Source organism: Zonotrichia leucophrys, chromosome 6 (assembly GCF_028769735.1).
Source record: "Zonotrichia leucophrys gambelii isolate GWCS_2022_RI chromosome 6, RI_Zleu_2.0, whole genome shotgun sequence".
In the NCBI taxonomy this organism is placed as follows: Eukaryota; Metazoa; Chordata; class Aves; order Passeriformes; family Passerellidae; genus Zonotrichia; species Zonotrichia leucophrys.
Window position 1 is genome coordinate 251,777 of NC_088176.1, and position 19,524 is coordinate 271,300.

At 45.1% G+C, this 19,524-nt stretch overlaps 1 protein-coding gene across 2 annotated transcripts in view; it reads right to left on the reverse strand.

Annotated features, from left to right (window-relative positions):
* The window catches only part of INPP5A (inositol polyphosphate-5-phosphatase A), a 178,345-nt gene that overhangs the window by 60,583 nt on the left and 98,238 nt on the right, over window positions 1-19,524 (reverse strand). For both annotated transcript variants that reach the window (XM_064716801.1, XM_064716800.1), the window contains exons 7-8: window positions 13,345-13,397; window positions 9,483-9,602 (exon numbers count right to left, since the gene is read on the reverse strand). In XM_064716801.1, the coding sequence (XP_064572871.1) occupies window positions 9,483-9,602; window positions 13,345-13,397 (173 nt within the window). The remainder of the gene's footprint in view (window positions 1-9,482; window positions 9,603-13,344; window positions 13,398-19,524) is intronic.

Below are 19,524 nucleotides of genomic sequence, written 5' to 3' on the forward strand. Positions count from 1 at the left end.
AAACAAAACAAAAACCGTGCAGCTCTGCCAAGCAGGCTGAATGGGGGAGAAGGAGGGACACTGTCACATTTCTTGGGAAGAAACAATCCAAAGGTCAAGCCATATTTTATTTGGTGAGCAAATTTTTCTAATAACTAAATGTATTTAAGATAAATACCAGCTAATATGAGCCATTCCATCTTTCTCACACAACCTCTGGGGTGAGATACTATCTCTCCACAATCAATTTATTTCTGTGCAGTATCTGCACATGGGAGCTACAGACACAAAAGCTTTTACAGAGGACAGAGAACCACAGAATGGTTTGGGTTGGAAGGGACCTTAACACATGACTGCCTATATAAAACGTCTTCTCCTAAGTGAAGGAATATGAAGATCACAACTACCACACTGAGACAAGAGGATCAGCTCACTGCTGGTGCGACCATCGTTCCTCAGGACAAGCTGCTCGCTCAGTTTACTGCTGACCGCACAGAGCGTGGAGCCGCAGCTCAGTGTGGAGCTGCTGCAGCAGGAGCAGGGCTGGGCTGAGTCCCCAGAGGGCTCTGGAATGCTCTCTCCCCTGGGTGCAGCGTTCAGGGCACCCGTGGGGCACTCGCTGGGCACAGCACAGGCCCCAGAGCCCGGCCCTGCCATGGCAGGGTGACTGTGCCAAAGGCATCCTCAGCTCACCTTCCCTGCAGGAGCCAGGAGCTGGCTGGAAGGCGGCAGGTGACCTATGGATAACAAGGTTATACAACACCTTCTCCACGGGTCTGCAGTGCCAGAGGTAGTGACAGCTCCTGCACTGACTTCTGGTGGAAAGATAGGGAACGACAACACTGTCTCCTGCCACAGCCACATCAAGGCACTGAAGATCAAGAGGACGGAAACATGGTGTTTTGGCTTACAGCAACCCAGACCGTTCAGATTTCTGTTTTTCCTATCTGCGTTGCTTTTTAAGTTTTCATCAGAGATCAGCCCAAACACCTGCACCTTGGGAATTGGTCCCCTCTGCAGCAGAGGATTCAGAGACAGCTTTGAAAGAGAACCCTGTCTTCTCCTGTACACCACCTCCCTTCTGCAGCTCTGATAGTGCTCCGCTTGCACACTTTTGCAATTTCAAATACACATTTGGGGGCAAATAAAAAAAAAAAATCCCCATCAATTCCAAGTACAAGTTACCTGCTGACTGATAGTTTAATTGTGCCTCAAAAGCCATAATGGAAGTGCCTTCATTGGCATGCCCAAGGTGGTGTAGTGCTGTCATTAAAAAGATAAAGTTTATAATATTTTTGTGCCTTGTTCTTTCTGATAAAATGGCTAAAACCTATTAATAACACCAAAATATCTCAAAAGGTCAAGCACCATACAGCAAGATGAAGGGAATTGTCAAGAAGCTTAGGCAATCATCTTAGCACTCAAGACATTTGCCAGGGCTGTTTAACTAATATGTGATGTTCACTTTTAATTTCAATATAGTGCCATTTGGGCAAAAATGTTGTATTTTTTAATTAATTACAATGTCAGCAGCTATTAAGATTAAAAGAAAGACCACATCAATAATAAATACTTAATCCAAAGAAAGGATTACAAGAAGAGCAATAAAAATCAATTTTTAGAGCTGGAAAATTGTGACTTTTTCCTCACTTGACTGGTATTTTCATTATATTGACAAACCCATGATCTTACCTGACACTGACATTCGCCTAATGAAATAGCAGCCCTGGATAATGATGTAAGGACTTGTCAATTCTGCTATAGGACAACACAGCACTACAACACTGGCGTTACCATGCAAAGAAATTTTCATGCTCTTCCGCTGATACAAGAGAAAACTACAAGAAGAAACCAGAGAGAGGGGATGTCTTTTTGGATCTTTGCTTTTTCATGGAATATTAACATCCTCCCACATAGTTTCTGGGCTCTTCAGTGCTGGTGACACTTGGTGCTCAGCAGACAGCAGGTAACTGCACAATCTTTCTGCATGAAGCCCAAGACATCCCAATTCTCGCTTTTTCTTCTGCAGGGCTTAAATGTGGGGAGCAAAGCCAAAGTCCTGCAGTCACTTAGTGTCAAAAGCAGAAATGAGACCGAAATAACCAGGACATGTGGCAATAGGATACTGATTATTGTTAAGCTTATAAAAGTATTTTTTGTGACATATTTAGAGCAACTCAGACTAAAGACACTGTCTGCCCTAAACAGCTGATTGATAGGAACAACAGTGCAAGGGTCAAGGAATTGTGTCAGATTTGGGTCTTGCCAGGCCTACAGGAAGCATCTTTTCCAGCTCCATCTCCTGTGTGGGCAGCAGAGCCTCCTCACTCACCCACAGCGAGCTGCCAGGGATGGGGACCTGCAGGCTCCACCATGGGACTGGCTAACAGCTGGCCTCAGGGCAACTGTGAATTTAAAACAAACCCTAATGCTTCCAGAAAAGGGCAATGCAAATGGCTCGGACCCAGAGAGCATTCACTAACAAAGGATTAAACAATGCTCGATGCTGTGAACAGCTCATGAGCAACCAATTTTACATTATCCCTTTGAAAATCACACTACAGTGGAGCACCAGGAGCTAAGAGAGGGAACAAAAAAGGGGTGAGGACAGAAACGTTTGAAGTGCTAAAGAGAAGGGAACAACCCATTTTCCAAACAGCACGGTGATCAAGAAAGTTAAGAGCTGTCAACATTAGGCTTGAACAATGAAAATTCTAGTGGATATAACAGCAGCAGGACCCATTTCCTTGCTGGAGCAAAACTGACTCATCTTGGCTGCATCTGAAACCCAGCATGGCTGAAATGAAGACAAAGCAGCTCCACACCAGCTGCGGGGCCGCACCAGCTGAGCTCTCCAGGCCTGGGCAGGGTCTGCCCAGGCAGCCACAGCCCCTCCAGCCCCTGCACAGCTCCTCAAAGGCCGTCCCTGCCGCCGAGCATCCTCCTGTGGGGACGAGCCGAACCTGTCCCTGCCCAGGACACGGGGCACGGGAGGCAGAGCCCGCAGCGCTCCCACCCATGGCAGTCAAACCCTCCAAGGCGGCTGCTTGGCCTGGGCCCACAGGCTCCACTGGGAGCAGAATGGGGCTCTTTCAACCATTCTCCATTTTATCAGCTCACAGCCAGCACTGTAAATAAAATCACAATAGCGATTTATTTTCATTTCTCTGCAAATGAGTAAAAATTGGATCAACAGCCCATATAGATTCTCCTTAATTGAATCACAGTTATTCTAGAAGATATGGCCATAGGATAGGAGATTTGAAAAGGCGCAGACCACAATGGATGCTGATGTCAGTGTCACCTTTAGCTGGACACTAATGACTTATCTTCTTCCAGCTCCAGGCTCTCTAAGGAACAAATTACAGTAAAGAGAGAAATATAACCCAATGAGAATGTGACACTCTGCACATTCTCATAGAAAGCCGCTTTCTGAGCAAAATCAAGCAGGCAACAAGTTACTTGCAGTAATTTCTTTTTTAAGAGGCATTCTCTTTTCTTGCATCACATGTTTAACTACACCCGCCCTCCTGGGAGAGGGACTGTTGCAGTAAACCCAACCTTGCCTGTGCTTACAGCACTTACATTCCACTGCAGAGACTGAGCAGCAACAGGGCAGCTGCAGGAGAGCCTGCTAATGCAAAACAGGCCAAAAGGAGCAAAGCCTTCAGGGCAGATGAGTGCCACAAAACTGCCAAGATCCACATCCACACTGCTGGACAGGGACTGTGTGGGCAAACAACTGCCTAAAACATCTCCAGGAATCCTCAGAGCTTTAACTGCAGCATTTCTTCTGAAAGAGCCACAATACCATTCACACTGGCCAGGTACAGCAAAACATGGCTTAGTGCATCTACTCCATTTTTTCCTTAAATGACACCTTTTCTCTGTGATACCTGCAAGTATCTAAAGTTCTGGATTTCAGATTTTAGATCTTCGCTTCCAAACCTGGTACTGTTCACACAGATTTATCACAAGAAAAACATTAGATATTTACCATTTGAATAATGAATACTGAATATTTATTATAACCTGTTCAGTTTGTAATGCCAAAAAGAAAAGAAGAAGAAAAAAAGAGCTCCAAATGCTGAAAACAACAGAATAAGGACAAAATTAGTGATTAGGATGACAAAAAATTATCATTCACTTAATATGGAACTGCAATTATTGTGTTCCCTTCAAATTACACTAGCGTATGCTTTCCATTACAATGCATACCAGTACAAAAACATTTTCCTGCTAAAAATACAATCTAAGTAAAATTCACAATGTGTCTGAGCAGAGAGGAAGGACACACGGGTTGAATTTTTGACAACTGCATCAAAGACGCCAAAGCTCAAGCCAGCAGAAAAACAAGGAGCAAGGAAAAGTGACTTTGGGTGTATTTGACAGGCTGAAAGTAACAAGACAATTTTGCTGGATTTACTCTTTAAAGAGCATATTATCCAAACACGCTAATTTTGAGAGCACTTAACCTTCCTCTAAGGGGGAGAATGACTGAATATTAATGAGCTGAGCTTGGGGTGTTTAATGAAAAGCTGTCGATTTGAATGGGATCCAGGGGTTTAAACCTTTGTTAGAAGACGTTTGGCTGGAAGGTTTATTTGCCTTGAGAGTGCTTTTTATCTGAATACACAGAAATTTCACTATGCATTTGAAGGCTCATGTTAAAATCACTGCGGCAAAAAAACAAATAAAGTAAAAACAAAACCAAACCAAAACAAAAAAATCCCAAGCCCTCCTAAAGCAAGCTGCTTTGAGGCTCTTCCCAAATGACCCAGATCTTTAGAGCAAAGTTTTCCTTTGCCTAGAAACTAAGTGGCTTTTCTTTTGCTCATTCAGCTGCTAGTTCTGGGAAAAGCCCAAAGAGAAACATTTAGATTGGAGGGGTCTTTGAGAAGAGGTGACAGTTGACTGATGAGCATCCATAAAATGACAAAGAATAGTTGTGTGGAGCCGGTGCATCACATCGCCTCTCCCTGGGAAACTAATTGCTCTGAATTGTTAATAGTAACATTATTTTTCTGGCAATCATTTCTTTTCAATACTCAAAATCAGCATGAAACAGCTCCTTTGACCGGACATAAAAGTTAAATGTCCCAATGTTGATCAAATTAACTTCAGCTATGTGACAATGGACTATATTTGTGAGAAAATAATGAAGGGCACAAAGGGAAGCTTTATGCTAAGATTTCACAGTTGTAATGTAAAAATGTTTCTGTTGAACTAGGCCAGGGAACATTTCAATAGGAAAACAGAAGAGCACTGTCACTTTCATTAAAAAAAAACCACACTCATTTTATGGATCTCAATGCTTGAGATAATTTCAGGAAGTTTAGATGGCTGGCACATCGCAAGAGCCAGGGATCAGGCTAACACCTCACGTCCTGTCCTTCCCAAACTCCTGAAGGGCCTCATCCTGCAGCTCTCCCTCATTCCCCAGCCTGGGTATTGCATTCATACACTTTTCCCCATCAAGTGGCTACAGGACACAACTAATACGTCAATATGGTTAATTAGTATGAAATATGTACAAGCATTAGTTATAACAGATGCATGAAAAATTAAACCAAAATGTAAACTATTTTTCTCTCTCACTCACATGTGTAGTTTACACCCTCCAACTTCAGAAAATACAAAAACCAAGTATCATGCAAATAGGGCTAACTGTACATGGCAATTATCCAAAATGCACTTTGAAGAACTTTGTTTCCTCCACAAAATATAAAGCAGATGTTCTTATCTCATTTTAAAGCAAACTCAGTTTTGACTGGTGCCTACCTGGAACAACGTAACTGACTTCTGGGGGCTCAGTTTGGGTTTACACTGGTGCTGACAGAGACTCATTACACACCTCAATTTTCTACATACACACTGTATGTGTATTTGTAAAGTTACACGCAAATATTTGTTCAACAACAGCGTGATTCCAATCCTCTTGGTCTTTAAAGCAACAATCTGACACCACATCTTCTCTCTTACAAAATGGCAAATATTAAATGCAGTCTGGCTCAGCACATACCAGTGAGCTGCCTTTAAAAGTGTTCTTTCTATTTAACTAATTTTAATGCTATTAAAGTTAAATCACTTCAGGATTAACTTTATTAAAGCAGAAGCTTTATTAAAGCTAGAAGAACAAACCCTTGTACTCCTCAAACATGCTATTAGGATTACTAACAGATTTCCCCAGGAGAAAACTTTTAGCATAACTTGGTATCATTCCCCCAATGCTTTTTCCTTGGTTTCCCCCCAACCTCCCCCTGCTCACCAATGCTCTCACATTGCACAGCTTTTTTCTTATGCGTTAAAACTTTGTGGCTAAAATAATTTTAGAGATAGCAACTTCGCTGGCAATCTGAACAGTTAAACTGATCCATTTTAGCTTTATTTGCAAATCCTCTTCTGGTTTGCATCCCCATCTCCTATGGTAGCTGTTGCCCAGATAAAAGGCTGTACATAACTCATGTTTATGAAGATGCAGCACGAACACAACTGAGCTTTCACTGACTCCCACAGTGACCTAAATCAACTGTGAGAAGGTGTTTCTGTTTCATTCAGTGAAGGTTTAGCTCAATAAACTGTTTTCCTTCTCAGCATTGTTCATTGGGTTTGAACTGCATCGCCATTAAATGCTCTTTAGCAGTTTAAAGGCTTTAAAGGAAAAGACTTATCAGTCTCTGTTTTTAACAGCACTAAATCTGCATTATTAGTTCATGCAGATAAGGCGATTTGAAAGCTCAGCTTGAAACCTCTCTCTTTCTGTATTTATCTGACACTGCATAGTTCCAGTAGCTCAGCTGGAAATGTAGATCTATGAAACTTTAAAGAGAGATTAAAGCCAAGAAAAGAAGTACTTTCCCCCCTATAGCTGCTCTCACTTTCCCTTTTCCTGCTGTCTGAGGGAGTGCTGGGGGACAATGGCCAAAGATGGTTCCCAAAGCCCCTGAATGGGGACACTGTTGGTGGCAGCATTCATTCAAAGTAAGCTTCAGTGTATTGTCCTCCCCAATCAGCAGATCAGAATAGAGTGTGCTGGTGGCTGCCAAAAGGTTAGTCCTGCCGATGAAAGGGGCTTCCCATTATTCACTGGCTGCAGAACTCCCCCTTTGTGCCCGCCAGCCCCTGGCCGCACTGTGGAGGTCCGGATCTGCGGCTGGCTGCTCCCTCAGAATGAACAATGCACCCCGGGCCGGCTCGCTGGGCCACGGTGCAACCCGAAATCCAAGGGCTCCTTTTCTAAGGACAGCGGAGAGGGGCAGTTTTTGGCAGTGTCACATTTTAATGATATACCATCGTGACATCCCTGACCCACAGCTGACACTAATACTACAGTCTCATTACCTTCCCCTCGCCAGGGCATCGTGGGAGGTCCAAAGCCAAAATCAGCTAATGAAGCACACTGTATGCTGCAAACAAGTGTGCAATAAATAATGCAAAAGGTTTGCACAGGTTTCCCTCATGCAAAGCATTAGAAAAGGAAAAGATACCAATGGAGCCAAGAAAAATGAAAAGAGAAAAAACCACACTGCTCTATGCAACAGAACTTAAGAATATGCACCCAGACTGCACCGAGATCCTAACCTTCCTGAGCCCCTGTTCTGTAAATCAGGGACCTTTTATATATATACTGTCTATGCAAACCTTCCAATTGCCTCCAGCATTTTCAAGTGATTTGAGCAGGTTTTGCAAGTGATACAAGAGAAAGGCAATACTGGCTTTTTCCTGTGCACCCCTGGGTCATCCCAAAGGTGATGGTAAATTCCTGCTTGGAGAAATTCCTGCTTAGCCCCCTGCTGGGGGAAAGGCAGTCTCGACTATCCCACCTACCGCCCTACAGGACTCAAAACCCACAGGGAGGAAGGAAAGCTGAGAAAGAACACTACTGGAAAGGCATCTACACATCACTGCAACATTTCCAGACATTTTCAGTGAAAAGCTACATAGGGAAAAACGGCAACGAGATATTTCCCAGCACATAAACTGCTTTGTTCAGGAGGGTCTGTAAGTTCCAGGCTGCTGCCAGAGAGAGGCAGAAGGGCAGACAGGGATGCCCTCTGGCTGTGCCAGGCAGGCAGCAGAGGGCAGAGGCTGCCCTTGAGGCCTGGCACGGGCCGGCCCTGGGCAGTGGTGTGGCCCCAGCCAAAAGCCTGCGTGGGGCAGCAGCATGGGGCTCACAGCCCTGCCTGGGCCGGGCCCCCATTCCTCGCCCTGGGGAAGGACAGGGGTGACGCTGAGCAGGTGGCACTGGCCAGGGAACAGCAGCAGGGCTCCCATGCTCATTGGGGTCCTGGGGAAGAGGCTCACGGCCATGGCTGCTGGGCAGCAACAGCACACACAGTGCTCTGGGTCTGTACTCCTTCCAGGCTCAGCAGTTTGTTTTAAGCCCCCCATTAGGCCATGGATTGCAGTGTCTGCCACGCTGCTCTGAAGGCACACGTTAAAGCTCTGTTTCTCAGGCAAACATGAAGCTGGCTGGCACCTCTTAGTAGAAATACCTGTTTACTCTGCAAACACACTGATGCCCACACAGAAACATTGTTTTCTTACTCAAGAGAAAGCTGTCTTCTTCCTGGCTGTATAATTAGGGTAGCTGTAAATTTCTGGGTATTTCTGGGGACTCCTCTGTATTGTATCACTCATCAGATGAACCAGCTCTGTAATACCAGCAGAAGCCACGTGGCTCCTAACAGCAGCAGTGACTGTACACGAGCGCTGTGCTGCTGCATGGATGAGCTGCCTGCTGCAGCCAGCTGCTCTGGAGATTGAAGCACACCAGCTCTGTGTGGAGGCACTCGCAAGGAGAGGCTGACAGAGCTGGGCTTGCTCAGGTTGCAGCAGAGCTGTCTACATGAAGACTCTTGCTGGCTTTACCTGTTTGGCAGTTACAGAGAGAAAAAAGCCAGACTTTGCTCAGCAGTGCATGCCAAAAGATCCAGGTGCTGGACACAAACCACTTTGAGGAAAATTCTGGCTGGATAATAGGGACAGAAACCTTCACAGTGAGGGTAGTAGAACACAGCAATGTGTGGCCCAGAAGAGCTACAAACCATCATGCTGGAGCTGCTCAAAGCTCAGCTGGACAAGCTGTTGAAATCAGCCCTGCTCTGAACAGAGGGATGAGTAAGGGACTTCCAGAGGTCACTTCCAACTGGAATTATTCTGTTAGTCTGTAACTGAAGATGCACTTGAATACACTTCATAAGAGCTCACATAGTCTAAAAATAAGCTGGTCTACCTAACACATTTAGAAAATAAGTGTGGTTCCTACTCTGCAATTCTGGTGACTTCAGAGTGGTTCCCTGAGATCAGTTATTTGGCTTTAAAGAATAAGTGTCATAAAGTGATCTGTAACCTGCACTGTCTAGAAAACTCTGGCAAGCAGTAACCACTTTCAGGTGACAGAATAAAACCCTCCACATTTCTGAGTGTGCCATTTGAAACATCCCTCATTCGCTGCCCATGAACACAGAGATTGAAAGAGGCCAGGAAAGGCTAATACATACCTATCAAGTACATAGCCAAGAGCCTTATGCCGTATTCCTGAGTAAACCGATGGGCTTGTTTCCCAAGCAATTAAATTGGAAGCATCATGGAAAAGATGAATGTTTACCAAGTCAAAGGCACTATGACAAAAAAAGGAAAAAAATAAAATGATTCAGGAGAAAAGAAAAAAAAACATTTGTTGCATCAGCAAAGCATTCAACACAGCACTTACTGTATTCACTCTTACGTTACCTTAATATTTACTCACAAGAACTGTGCAGATTAAGCTATCATAATCAGAAAATTGTCAGACTGCCATCAAGCTTACAGCTCATCCACAGATAAGACTCCATCAAATCTTTTGCATAAAGGATGTATAACATGAAAAGCAAAAGCTATTTGCCAGTTACGATTCCAGAAATCAGGCAGTACCCTTTCACTAAAATATTTTTAAAACAAAATTAAATGTGTAAACAAACAACTTCCAGTTTCAAAGCTGCAGCTAAGGGTCAAGTAGAACTGTGGCTCTGCAGTAAACGACACGAAAAGCTACTGAGAGGAGAATGTTACTGTCATTAAGGACTAAATCACATCACGGTGACTCCTTATCTGTCCCTGTGCAGAGAATGCTGAGACAGCGGCAGCCAGCACACAGCCCACATCCATCCACCTGCTGCTTCTCTCAGCCCGTGCCCCCGAGGCCGCACACATTTGTGCAGGCCAGAAAGGCCCCTGAGCTGCCAGCGAGCACAGGGACAGGCCCTGGCTGAGACAGACACCGAGCAGAAACCCCAGGTGTGCCCAGGGAGCTGGGGATGGGCCTGCACACAGCAACAGCGGCAGAGAGCACGGCGAGAGCACGGCCAGACACAGCTCACACAGCACAAAGGCTCGCCAGAGATCCTGGTGGATGGAAACCTCTGGCTCCAGGGAGCAACATCCTGTCAGTGAACCCACACTGATGGAGAGCAGTCCCACTAACCTCCTTATAAAGAGACAACGATCACAGAACTACAAAACACGACAGCTTGAGATATCCAGGCCTGTCTGTCTGAAGGACAAGCAGACAGAATCCCTGTAGGACAGGGAGGGCCCCAAGTCACCAGCTCACCCGATGTGTAAAGCTGTCTATAACCCACCCTCAAGTGTCTAAAACATGCTTGCTCTTAAAATTTACTGATGATGGACCTTCCACCAGCAACTTTCTTGTCCTTGAACTCAGATTTCCATCATATTGCCTATTTTCCTGCAAATTAAACTGATTTCTGCCCCTTCTGCAGGGCTGACAGCAACCAGTTTCCCTTGCTGTGGTCAGCCCAAGTTCCTCACCCCTAGCCTAACCTGACTCTGCTGTCCTCTTTCCAGCATACCTAGAGCACAGCACTGAAAGCCAAACACAACACTCTATCACAGCCTTGGCAGCACTCACATAATTACTGTGCCTTCTCCCTTCGTGTCCTTCACAGCACCTACCTATTAACACATCTCACTAAGATAATAATGATCCATATTCAATTCCTTCTCCCTTGATCCTTTTCTACAGCAGGGGTAATGAGTCAGTTATTCCCAAAAATAGTCTTGGTGCTTTTAAATTCTCCTCTCAAAGCGCAATGCTCTGCATTTCCCTGACTGCCATCTTCCAATACTACTTCCTTGAGAATATCAAAATTATTCTGGTTGCCAATTCTGACCACTGATACACTTGCAAACATCCCCAAGCTTGGTGCCTTGCCTAAATGCTGTAAGCACATTCTCTACTCTATCCTCACTAGCAAATATGAACTACATATGTAAACTATATTTAAGACTGTAATGCATTCAGTGCACTAGTTTGCACCTGCTAAAACACTGAGAACTATTTGAATAGAAAAAAACACCTTCACCTTATAGTCAAGATACTAAAAAACCCCCACAAAATGAAAGTGCATGAATTATATAGTTCTCTTTCATTTTTGCATAATGTGAAAATTCATGAGTGCTCCAGTATTCTTTAGTTCTTTGCCTACACTAAAAGGTAAGGTAATGAAGAATAATGGATTTGAAAAATCTGGATTCGCAGAGAAACTTAACTGGGGCAGACCACTGATCGGAGAGGAAGAAAAAGGACAGTTCTCTGAAGTCTGTTAAGGTCACTTTTCTGGTTTTTTGGGAGTCCTCTGTTTTTGGCATGAGATACGTTCTGTAACAATGTGTTCCTAGTAGGGAAAATGAATAGTTCCCTTCAAGGTCTCACACAGAAGTACTAACAAGTGCCTGGGCTCTATTTTTATTGACCTATTAGACTGCAGAAATGCATTGATCAAAAGTCATGATTTATGGAAATGGTTTTCATGACTATGGGCAGAACTTTGTTCATATGCACAGAGACTGGGTGCAAGCACTCATCACACCCTGAAAAGTCACATTAGGCACTGAGACCTCTTTAGGTGTATTTTGTAATAACCTGCATTTCCCATAGTATTGCACTTTCATTCTTCAGAAATTGTACATAGTAACTCGCCCCTTCAGTTTCCCATTAGAAACATCTGAGACCTTGCTAGATCATGTGGATCATAACTGCAAATTACACCAGACAGAACCACCACCATGGCTCAGATCACTACAGACCAGGAGAAGCTGTGAGGTTCCTCATCCTCACTGCCCAACACACCCAAACATCCCCTACAGCCACAGACTGTCTTTTTTTAATGCCCCCACAAGAAAACATTACATTTAAATCTGTCCCTGAAGAACCTTTTTTCTTGGAAAGGTCTAAAAATAAATTCATGTTGTTTTTTCAGCAGAGAGGAAATCCCAGAGAACAGAAGAGACAGAACCTAGGGAAGTCACGATGGAAGAGCAAAGCCCAGATTAGCATCTGATGTTAACACCCACTTCTGCAATTATCTAGCGCTGGAATCACACCCCCTGCATATGGATCTGGAAGAATTAACATGAACCTACAGCATCACACAACTGCCTACCCAATTTCTGGGTCAGAAGCCCATAAGAGGAATAAACCTGGTACCTTTTCTGTTTTCACAAGCTGTCTAATTAAATAAACATGCTTATGCCAACAAAGCCAGAACGCTGTTCAGTACTCAGAAGTCAACCTATGCGAACATTCATGAGATTTCAAAATCAATCTTTCAATTGTAAGATGTGAAACAACCACATGAGGAGGGGAAAAGTGTTGAATGTTCGTGTACACATACATGACTACAATATAAGTAAGCAGCAAAGACCAAAGCTGTGAGTACATGGTAAAAAAGCAAGGCCAGATTTCCAGGCAGGCTTAGAGAAATCTGAAGAAGATTTCTTCAGATTTCCATAGAACATGCTCTTTTTGCAGAAGCCCCAGAGGTGAGGGCTGTGGTGAGATGCTGCCAAGCCCCAGCAGCACCAGGAGTGGTGCAGCAGCAGGGGGACAGTGTCAGCTCCACGCTGAGCCTGATCCCCTCTGACTGCACAGGGTCACACCAACACCACAGTGCAGCACAGGGACAGTGTCAGCTCCACGCTGTGCCTGACTGTGATCCCTGTGCCTGATCCCCTCTGACTGCACAGGGTCACACCAACACCACAGTGCAGCACAGGGACAGTGTCAGCTCCACGCTGTGCCCCTCTGACTGCACGGGGTCACACCAACACCACAGTGCAGCACAGGGACAGTGTCAGCTCCACGCTGAGCCTGACTGTGATCCCTGTGCCTGATCCCCTCTGACTGCACAGGGTCACACCAACACCACAACTGCTCACGCACCATCACAATTCACTGAGCACCCCGTGCTCAACAGACAACAAAGCAGGTGGGGAACCTACCTGCTCTATGAACAGAGCAATCTACACATGAAAACACCTGCTTGAAATTGTTGTTAACAAACGTAATCAGAAACAACTTACCAATCAGTAATACACCACCTTGTTCGAATGAAACCTTTTCTGGACCACTTGCACTGAAAAATAAATGAATAAGAACCAATCACCTTAGGTAAAGGATACTGTGAAAGTGAAATGTACTGACACAAAGAACAAAATGAAGCAGAGTTCATCCATACATTATAACCAAGAAGAACTGAACACAAACTGAGGTACCTTTAGAACAGATATTGCGTCTTTTATAAATCCTGGAATTAATTATATTTTTGATCCTGCAGCAGTTACAAAATTATATGTAAAATTAATAAAAGCCCTGGCAGTTGTTTACAAATGAAAGATAACCAAATAGGAAAGCTTTCCATCTATATTTATGCTTAGCTTAAACCAGCAAATTCTTATTGCCTATGCACAAATGTTTTCTTTGTAATTTTACCTGAACTGTAAAATGTCATCAGAGATTTACATCAAATTAAAATGAATGATCTGTTAGAAAGCTATTTCTCTTGCTGAGCCAAGCCACCCAATATTTCTATAAAAGGTAAGAATTTAAATGGTGGTAAAAGATTCCATTCATCACAGCCACACCATTGGTGAGAAAGCCACAATTCAGCTCAGACCCATGCATATCACTCACATACAAGAAGGGGTTGTTCAGCACCATTTCCAAGCCACTGCCACAATCCACAACCTCCCATAAAAATACATGATCCTGCATCCTATTTATTCCTTGTTAACAACGCATGTGTGTCTGGGCTAATCTGCTCTGGGAATGAATATTGCACCATACAGGCCTAAATAACGATGCCAATGATTTTGCAGCTAAAGAATGGGAGCACTTATTGTGAATAAATTGCCAGTCCCAGCAGAGCACCCCCAGTCAGAGGTACCACTCCCCCAAACCTCTCCTGAGGCACTGGCCAGGTGTATTTATTCTCTCTAAAAACAGACAGTTCTCAATCCTAAACTCTACTGAGATAGGGAAGGGCCTCCACAAACCAAACCAGGCTGACTTCAAATGAATTACAGAATCACAGACTGGTTTGGGTTGCAAGGGACCCTCCCCCTGTTCCAGCTTCCCTGCTGTGGCCAGGGACACCTTCCAGTAGACAATGCTGCTCCAGCCCAGTGTGCACCTTCTGACCATCCCTCAGGGAAAAGGGACCCAGCTCCCTCCCCTTCTCCTCAGGCACTAGCACAGTGACTGCAGCCAAGGCCAACCACAAACAACACCATAATAATGACATTTCAAGTAACAATCTATTTATTGTAAATTTTTTTAACAGTGAAAAACTAGCCTCTTCTGCAGGTCCAGCAAGCACTGAGAAGATGGCTGGCTGGAAAGCAAACACTCTACCCCTTCCTAACAGGATCCACGGCTGGAGCACAAATCCCACAGCCCAGTAATGTTGTTATTGTATTGCAAAGGCTCCATATTGAGTTTCATACCGCCTTGATGTGTCTCACAGGCAGCTCCTCTAGCACTGGCACTTCCTCATCCTCACAGCAGCCACCTGACCCCAGCTCCCCTCAACCGCCCACCCCACTCTTTTATAACACTCTTCTGATAAAATCAGGCCTGCTCCCAATCTCCAATAACTGGCTCAGCTGCAACTCCTTAAGGGTAAGATTACTTTCTATACTACCTTTATTTTCTTATATTGTATCCTCCTACACAGTTAGGTCTCTTCTGTGATGCTCATGGGGCACAGTTACAACTAGAGATGTCAACACTTATTGAGAAGGAAATCAATGAAAAAAATTGAATGCTAAAAGCATTCAAAATTGGCTCAAATTTAATCTTGATTAAAAAGGGGAACTTTGTCATTTCCTTCTTAAAAACAACTACACAGAACTTAAAATCAAGTAGTCCAAGCCTACGATGTGGTCCAAGATAATGTTTTCAATCAGGCTGCCATTTCTCATTTGCTATTTTCCTCTGTGGCAAAATAGCAAAAGTACTTCAAAAGATGCAGCACCAAAACAGGCCCAACCAGACCATCTTGCTTAGAGTCATACTCAGCTGGGTTTTGAGCACCCCCAAGAACAGCCATTCCAGAACCCGTCTGGGCCCATTTAACCTCCCGGTGAAAGCTTTTCCCAGATTAAATCAGGTTTTCCCTTGGTGCATCTGCTGCCCCCGTGCTGCTCCTGCAGAGCCCCAGGGCAGCTGTGCTCTCTGCTGTGTCCTGCCACAGCCTGGGCCAGCCCCAGCCGGCAGCTCTGACACCTCACTGCTGAAACCCTCACCAGTTTCTAAAATCACAATTTGAAAACCGGTAGTTACATTCTGCCAGCTTTTCCTTTGTGAATAGAGTCCCTGAAGAGATTGTGCTGACCTTTTAAAACCCCCCAGCACCACCACCTACATAAATAACCCCTGCTACATCGGGGGAAAGGACCTGCAGGCAGCATTAACATGAAGAGAGAGGTTAGAGAGGGCTAATGTCAAAAAGCACTGGGAGCAATAAGTAATGCACACAAACCATGATTGATAATGACCAGCACAGAGCCTTAATTCATCTTTTCTCCATCATTTTACTGAGGGGGACCATATCAAATTAAATAGTGACCCAGAAAGGGTTTATTCAACCATACAAAGCAGGGCATGAAGGAAAGACATATTAAAGTGGTGATGACTGCAGTGTAACTGCAGCTCCTTAAAGGAACACCACAGCTCAGAGGGAAACCTGAAACAGGAATCAGCCAAATACTGGCAGCAAGAGCACCCAAGGTGCTGAGCAATACCCAGCACTGACAAGGCTTCCCTGCCCTGGTGAGAACTCCTCCTCCTCAGAGCCTTACACAGGAGCCCCTGCTCATGGCACACTCAGGGCTTCACTGGACACCAAACACAGCTGTACTATGGCAACTTGCCACGAAAACCACGTAGAATGCAGTTCCTACCTCAAAATACTGCCTTTCTTCCCTCAGATCAGTTGCTTCAGCAACTACTTGCAGTCAGCAGCTCCATAACACTCCGGACTGGGTCACTGCCAAAAAGCAACAACTGGTGGACAGAGCCAGAGGGTCTGGGGCTTTTACCTGGCCCAGGAAGGCCAGGAGAGCAGGGAGGAGCTTCAGCTCACAGTGGAAAAGGTCACACAGGGAGGCTGCACAAAGCAGGACCACCCGGGCTCTGCACTGTAAATGCCTTGTTCTTGCACTTAATAGACTTGTTCACGCACTGTAAATAGCACTTGTTTTCTGCCTGAAATGCACTGTTTCACCTGCACTTAAATGACACTGTTCACGTGCAATGCATATACCCCAACCTGCAAACTGCCTCCAGCTACTCATAACTTGAACACACCTAATTCCTTTAACTTCAGGAAATAATTCCCTTATCAATAAGTTGTCTATCTAACATTAGGCACGCAGAAGTTAGCAGGCTTCAGGCCTCCCAGTGCAGCCCAGGAGCTCCACAGCTCTGATATGGAGAGTCATCCTTAGCCTTGGGTACACACTGCAGCTCAACAACATGCCTCATGTACTTTTGGATCATGCATGTGCTTTAGTATTTCTAAATGAAGTATTTGGAATGCAGAAAGTTTTGGAAACAGAATGCAAAAAAGAGTTATAGCTTGGGAAGGAGGAAAAGGAAATTTGCTTTTTATTGCAGATTTCAAAGCAACGATCTTTATTTTTACTTTAACAAATAGTCACTAGCTGCTGTACCATCTGTAAGCCCACATAAAACCAGGTGGAGATGACATAGGTCATTTTATGCTCTCAGAGAGTGATCTACATTTTAAAATAGGAAAAAAAATCCTACTTCATGTCCCAGAAAGGGGATACCACATCTTTCACCTTATATTATTAAGTCTCTTCTCAGATCCTCTGTTAATAGGATTCCTTTAGCCAGCAGATGGATTGTGAATACAGGCAGTTTCATCTACTAAAAGACAACATAAATCATAATTGAGAAAGGAGAGACCGCAGTAAGGTTATCACCATACAGCCTCCTCCATGAAAGGTTTGCATTAAAGCATTAGTGAAATTAATTCATCTTTCATAAGAGCTTTGAGCAGTATCTGTGATCTATGATAACAACCAATTTCTCACTATGAGAAAAAAAAATTACTCAGGCCTGATAGACTACACAAATCTGCTTTTTTTAAAATGGCCTAACATTATCTAGAGTGTTGCTCCCAGAGGCATCATTTGAGGTTTATGCCTTGCCAAGAGGACCCATAAATCAAAGCAGAAAGTTTTGTTAGTTTTATATGCAGTGGGCTGTAATTATTTTGAATTGCATTATGCCTCAATCACTGTAATTACTTTTAGATCATCCTTAAACAGCTGCAATAAAAGAAATCAGTCTTAAACCATTTCTCACACAAAAAATTGCAGATGTGATTTGAAAGGTCTGGCTAAAACACACAAGAGCATGTCAATGCAATGTTTGGGTAAATATGCTGCTCATGCTTTCTGCTGGGTAAACCCAAATTTCCAAAATACACATTATTTTGTGGCCTTTTAATTGCTATTACTAACACTTGTCCAGAGAGAAAACGTGATGGCAAATTAATTTTAGCTTTACATATAGAAACATGCCTCTGAGAACCAAAACCATCTCCCTGTTGATTTTTTGCTCTTGCTGCGTCTGTGTGTCCCAGACACTTGTCTCCAGTTCCACAGGAAAGCAGCATGGTCTAAGAATCACTGCAATTGCTTTCTAACTTTTCAAGTGCCATGGAGACATGCTGGGATGGCACCTGCCAGGGTGCAGAGCTGCAGCAGGATGTGCTGCTCCTCACGCCGCTGCAGAGCTGCAGAGCCCGTGTCCCTTTCCTCTCCCTGTGTGCCAGGGTGCAGAGCTGCAGCAGGATGTGCTGCTCCTCACGCCGCTGCAGAGCTGCAGAGCCCGTGCCCCTTTCCTCTCCCTGTGTGCCAGGGTGCAGAGCTGCAGCAGGATGTGCTGCTCCTCACGCCGCTGCAGAGCTGCAGAGCCCGTGCCCCTTTCCTCTCCCTGTGTGCCGAGCTCTGCACGGGCCCAGCCTGCCCATGGCTCTGCCTGCAACGGGATCCCAGGGACTCTGCTGGGGCAGCAACACAGCTCGGCTTCCAACGCGCTTCAGAGACAGTTCATCACTCAATTGCCTATCTTTGCAGATCTTCTCTTTTCCTGCCTGTTCCTCCTCCAGGTAAACAAACACTATCCCTGACCACCAGAACACAGAGGGTTCTGCTCAGAACAGTTGTTCAAGGCAGTGGGAGCAGTGTGAGGGTGTTATTCAAGGCACTGGGAGCAGTGGGAGCAGTGTGAGGGTGTTATTCAAGGCACTGGGAGCACTGGGAGCAGTGGGAGCAGTGTGAGGGTGTTATTTAAGGCACTGGGAGCAGTGTGAGGGTGTTGTTCAAGGCACTGGGAGCAGTGTGAGGGTGTTATTTAAGGCACTGGGAGCACTGGGAGCACTGGGAGCAGTGTGAGGGTGTTGTTCAAGGCAGTGGGAGCAGTGGGAGCAGTGTGAGGGTGTTGTTCAAGGCACTGGGAGCACTGGGAGCAGTGTGAGGGTGTTGTTGAAGGCACTGGGAGCAGTGGGAGCACTGTGAGGTGTCACAGCCCCCAGCTGCCCCTCGGGTTCCAGTGCCCACAGTGCCCGGTCCCGTGGCCAAAGCAGCACAGGAGGGTGCACTGAGCAGGAGCTGCAGCTGCTGATGAAGCGACAACACCTGATCCCTGAGCATCACTCCTGCTCCACAAAGCCGTGTGGAGAGCCCCAAGACTGAACCGCTGCTCCAAGAGACTGTGAGGAACTGTTGATGCAAGAGGGGCAATAAACAACGCTGCACACGTTACAGCTTTGCCAGCATCACACTGAAGCAATAGCAGTGAAGTTAATAAAGGAGGAAATAGCTCTCCCGGGTGTCAGTGGGCAGGGCACAGCCCGTCCTGGGGCTGTGAGGCAGCTGGCAGCACTCAGCCCTGGCACAGCACTGCCAGGCACTGCCACAGCTCACTGACAGGGGAACACAAGCACCTGAGGAATGGCTCCAGCTCCCTCACAGGGATCCAACACTTAGCTTCAAACTATTTGACATGCTTCTTCACAGCAAGTGAATGCTTTGCAAAATTATGTCAAAGGCACTTTTCCTTCCAGTACTGAGGTATAAAAATAAATAATTTAGTATCCAAGTCAAGAAAAAGAACAGCCTTCATCCTATCAATCCCATAACTATTTATGCAATGCTCTGCCAAACACA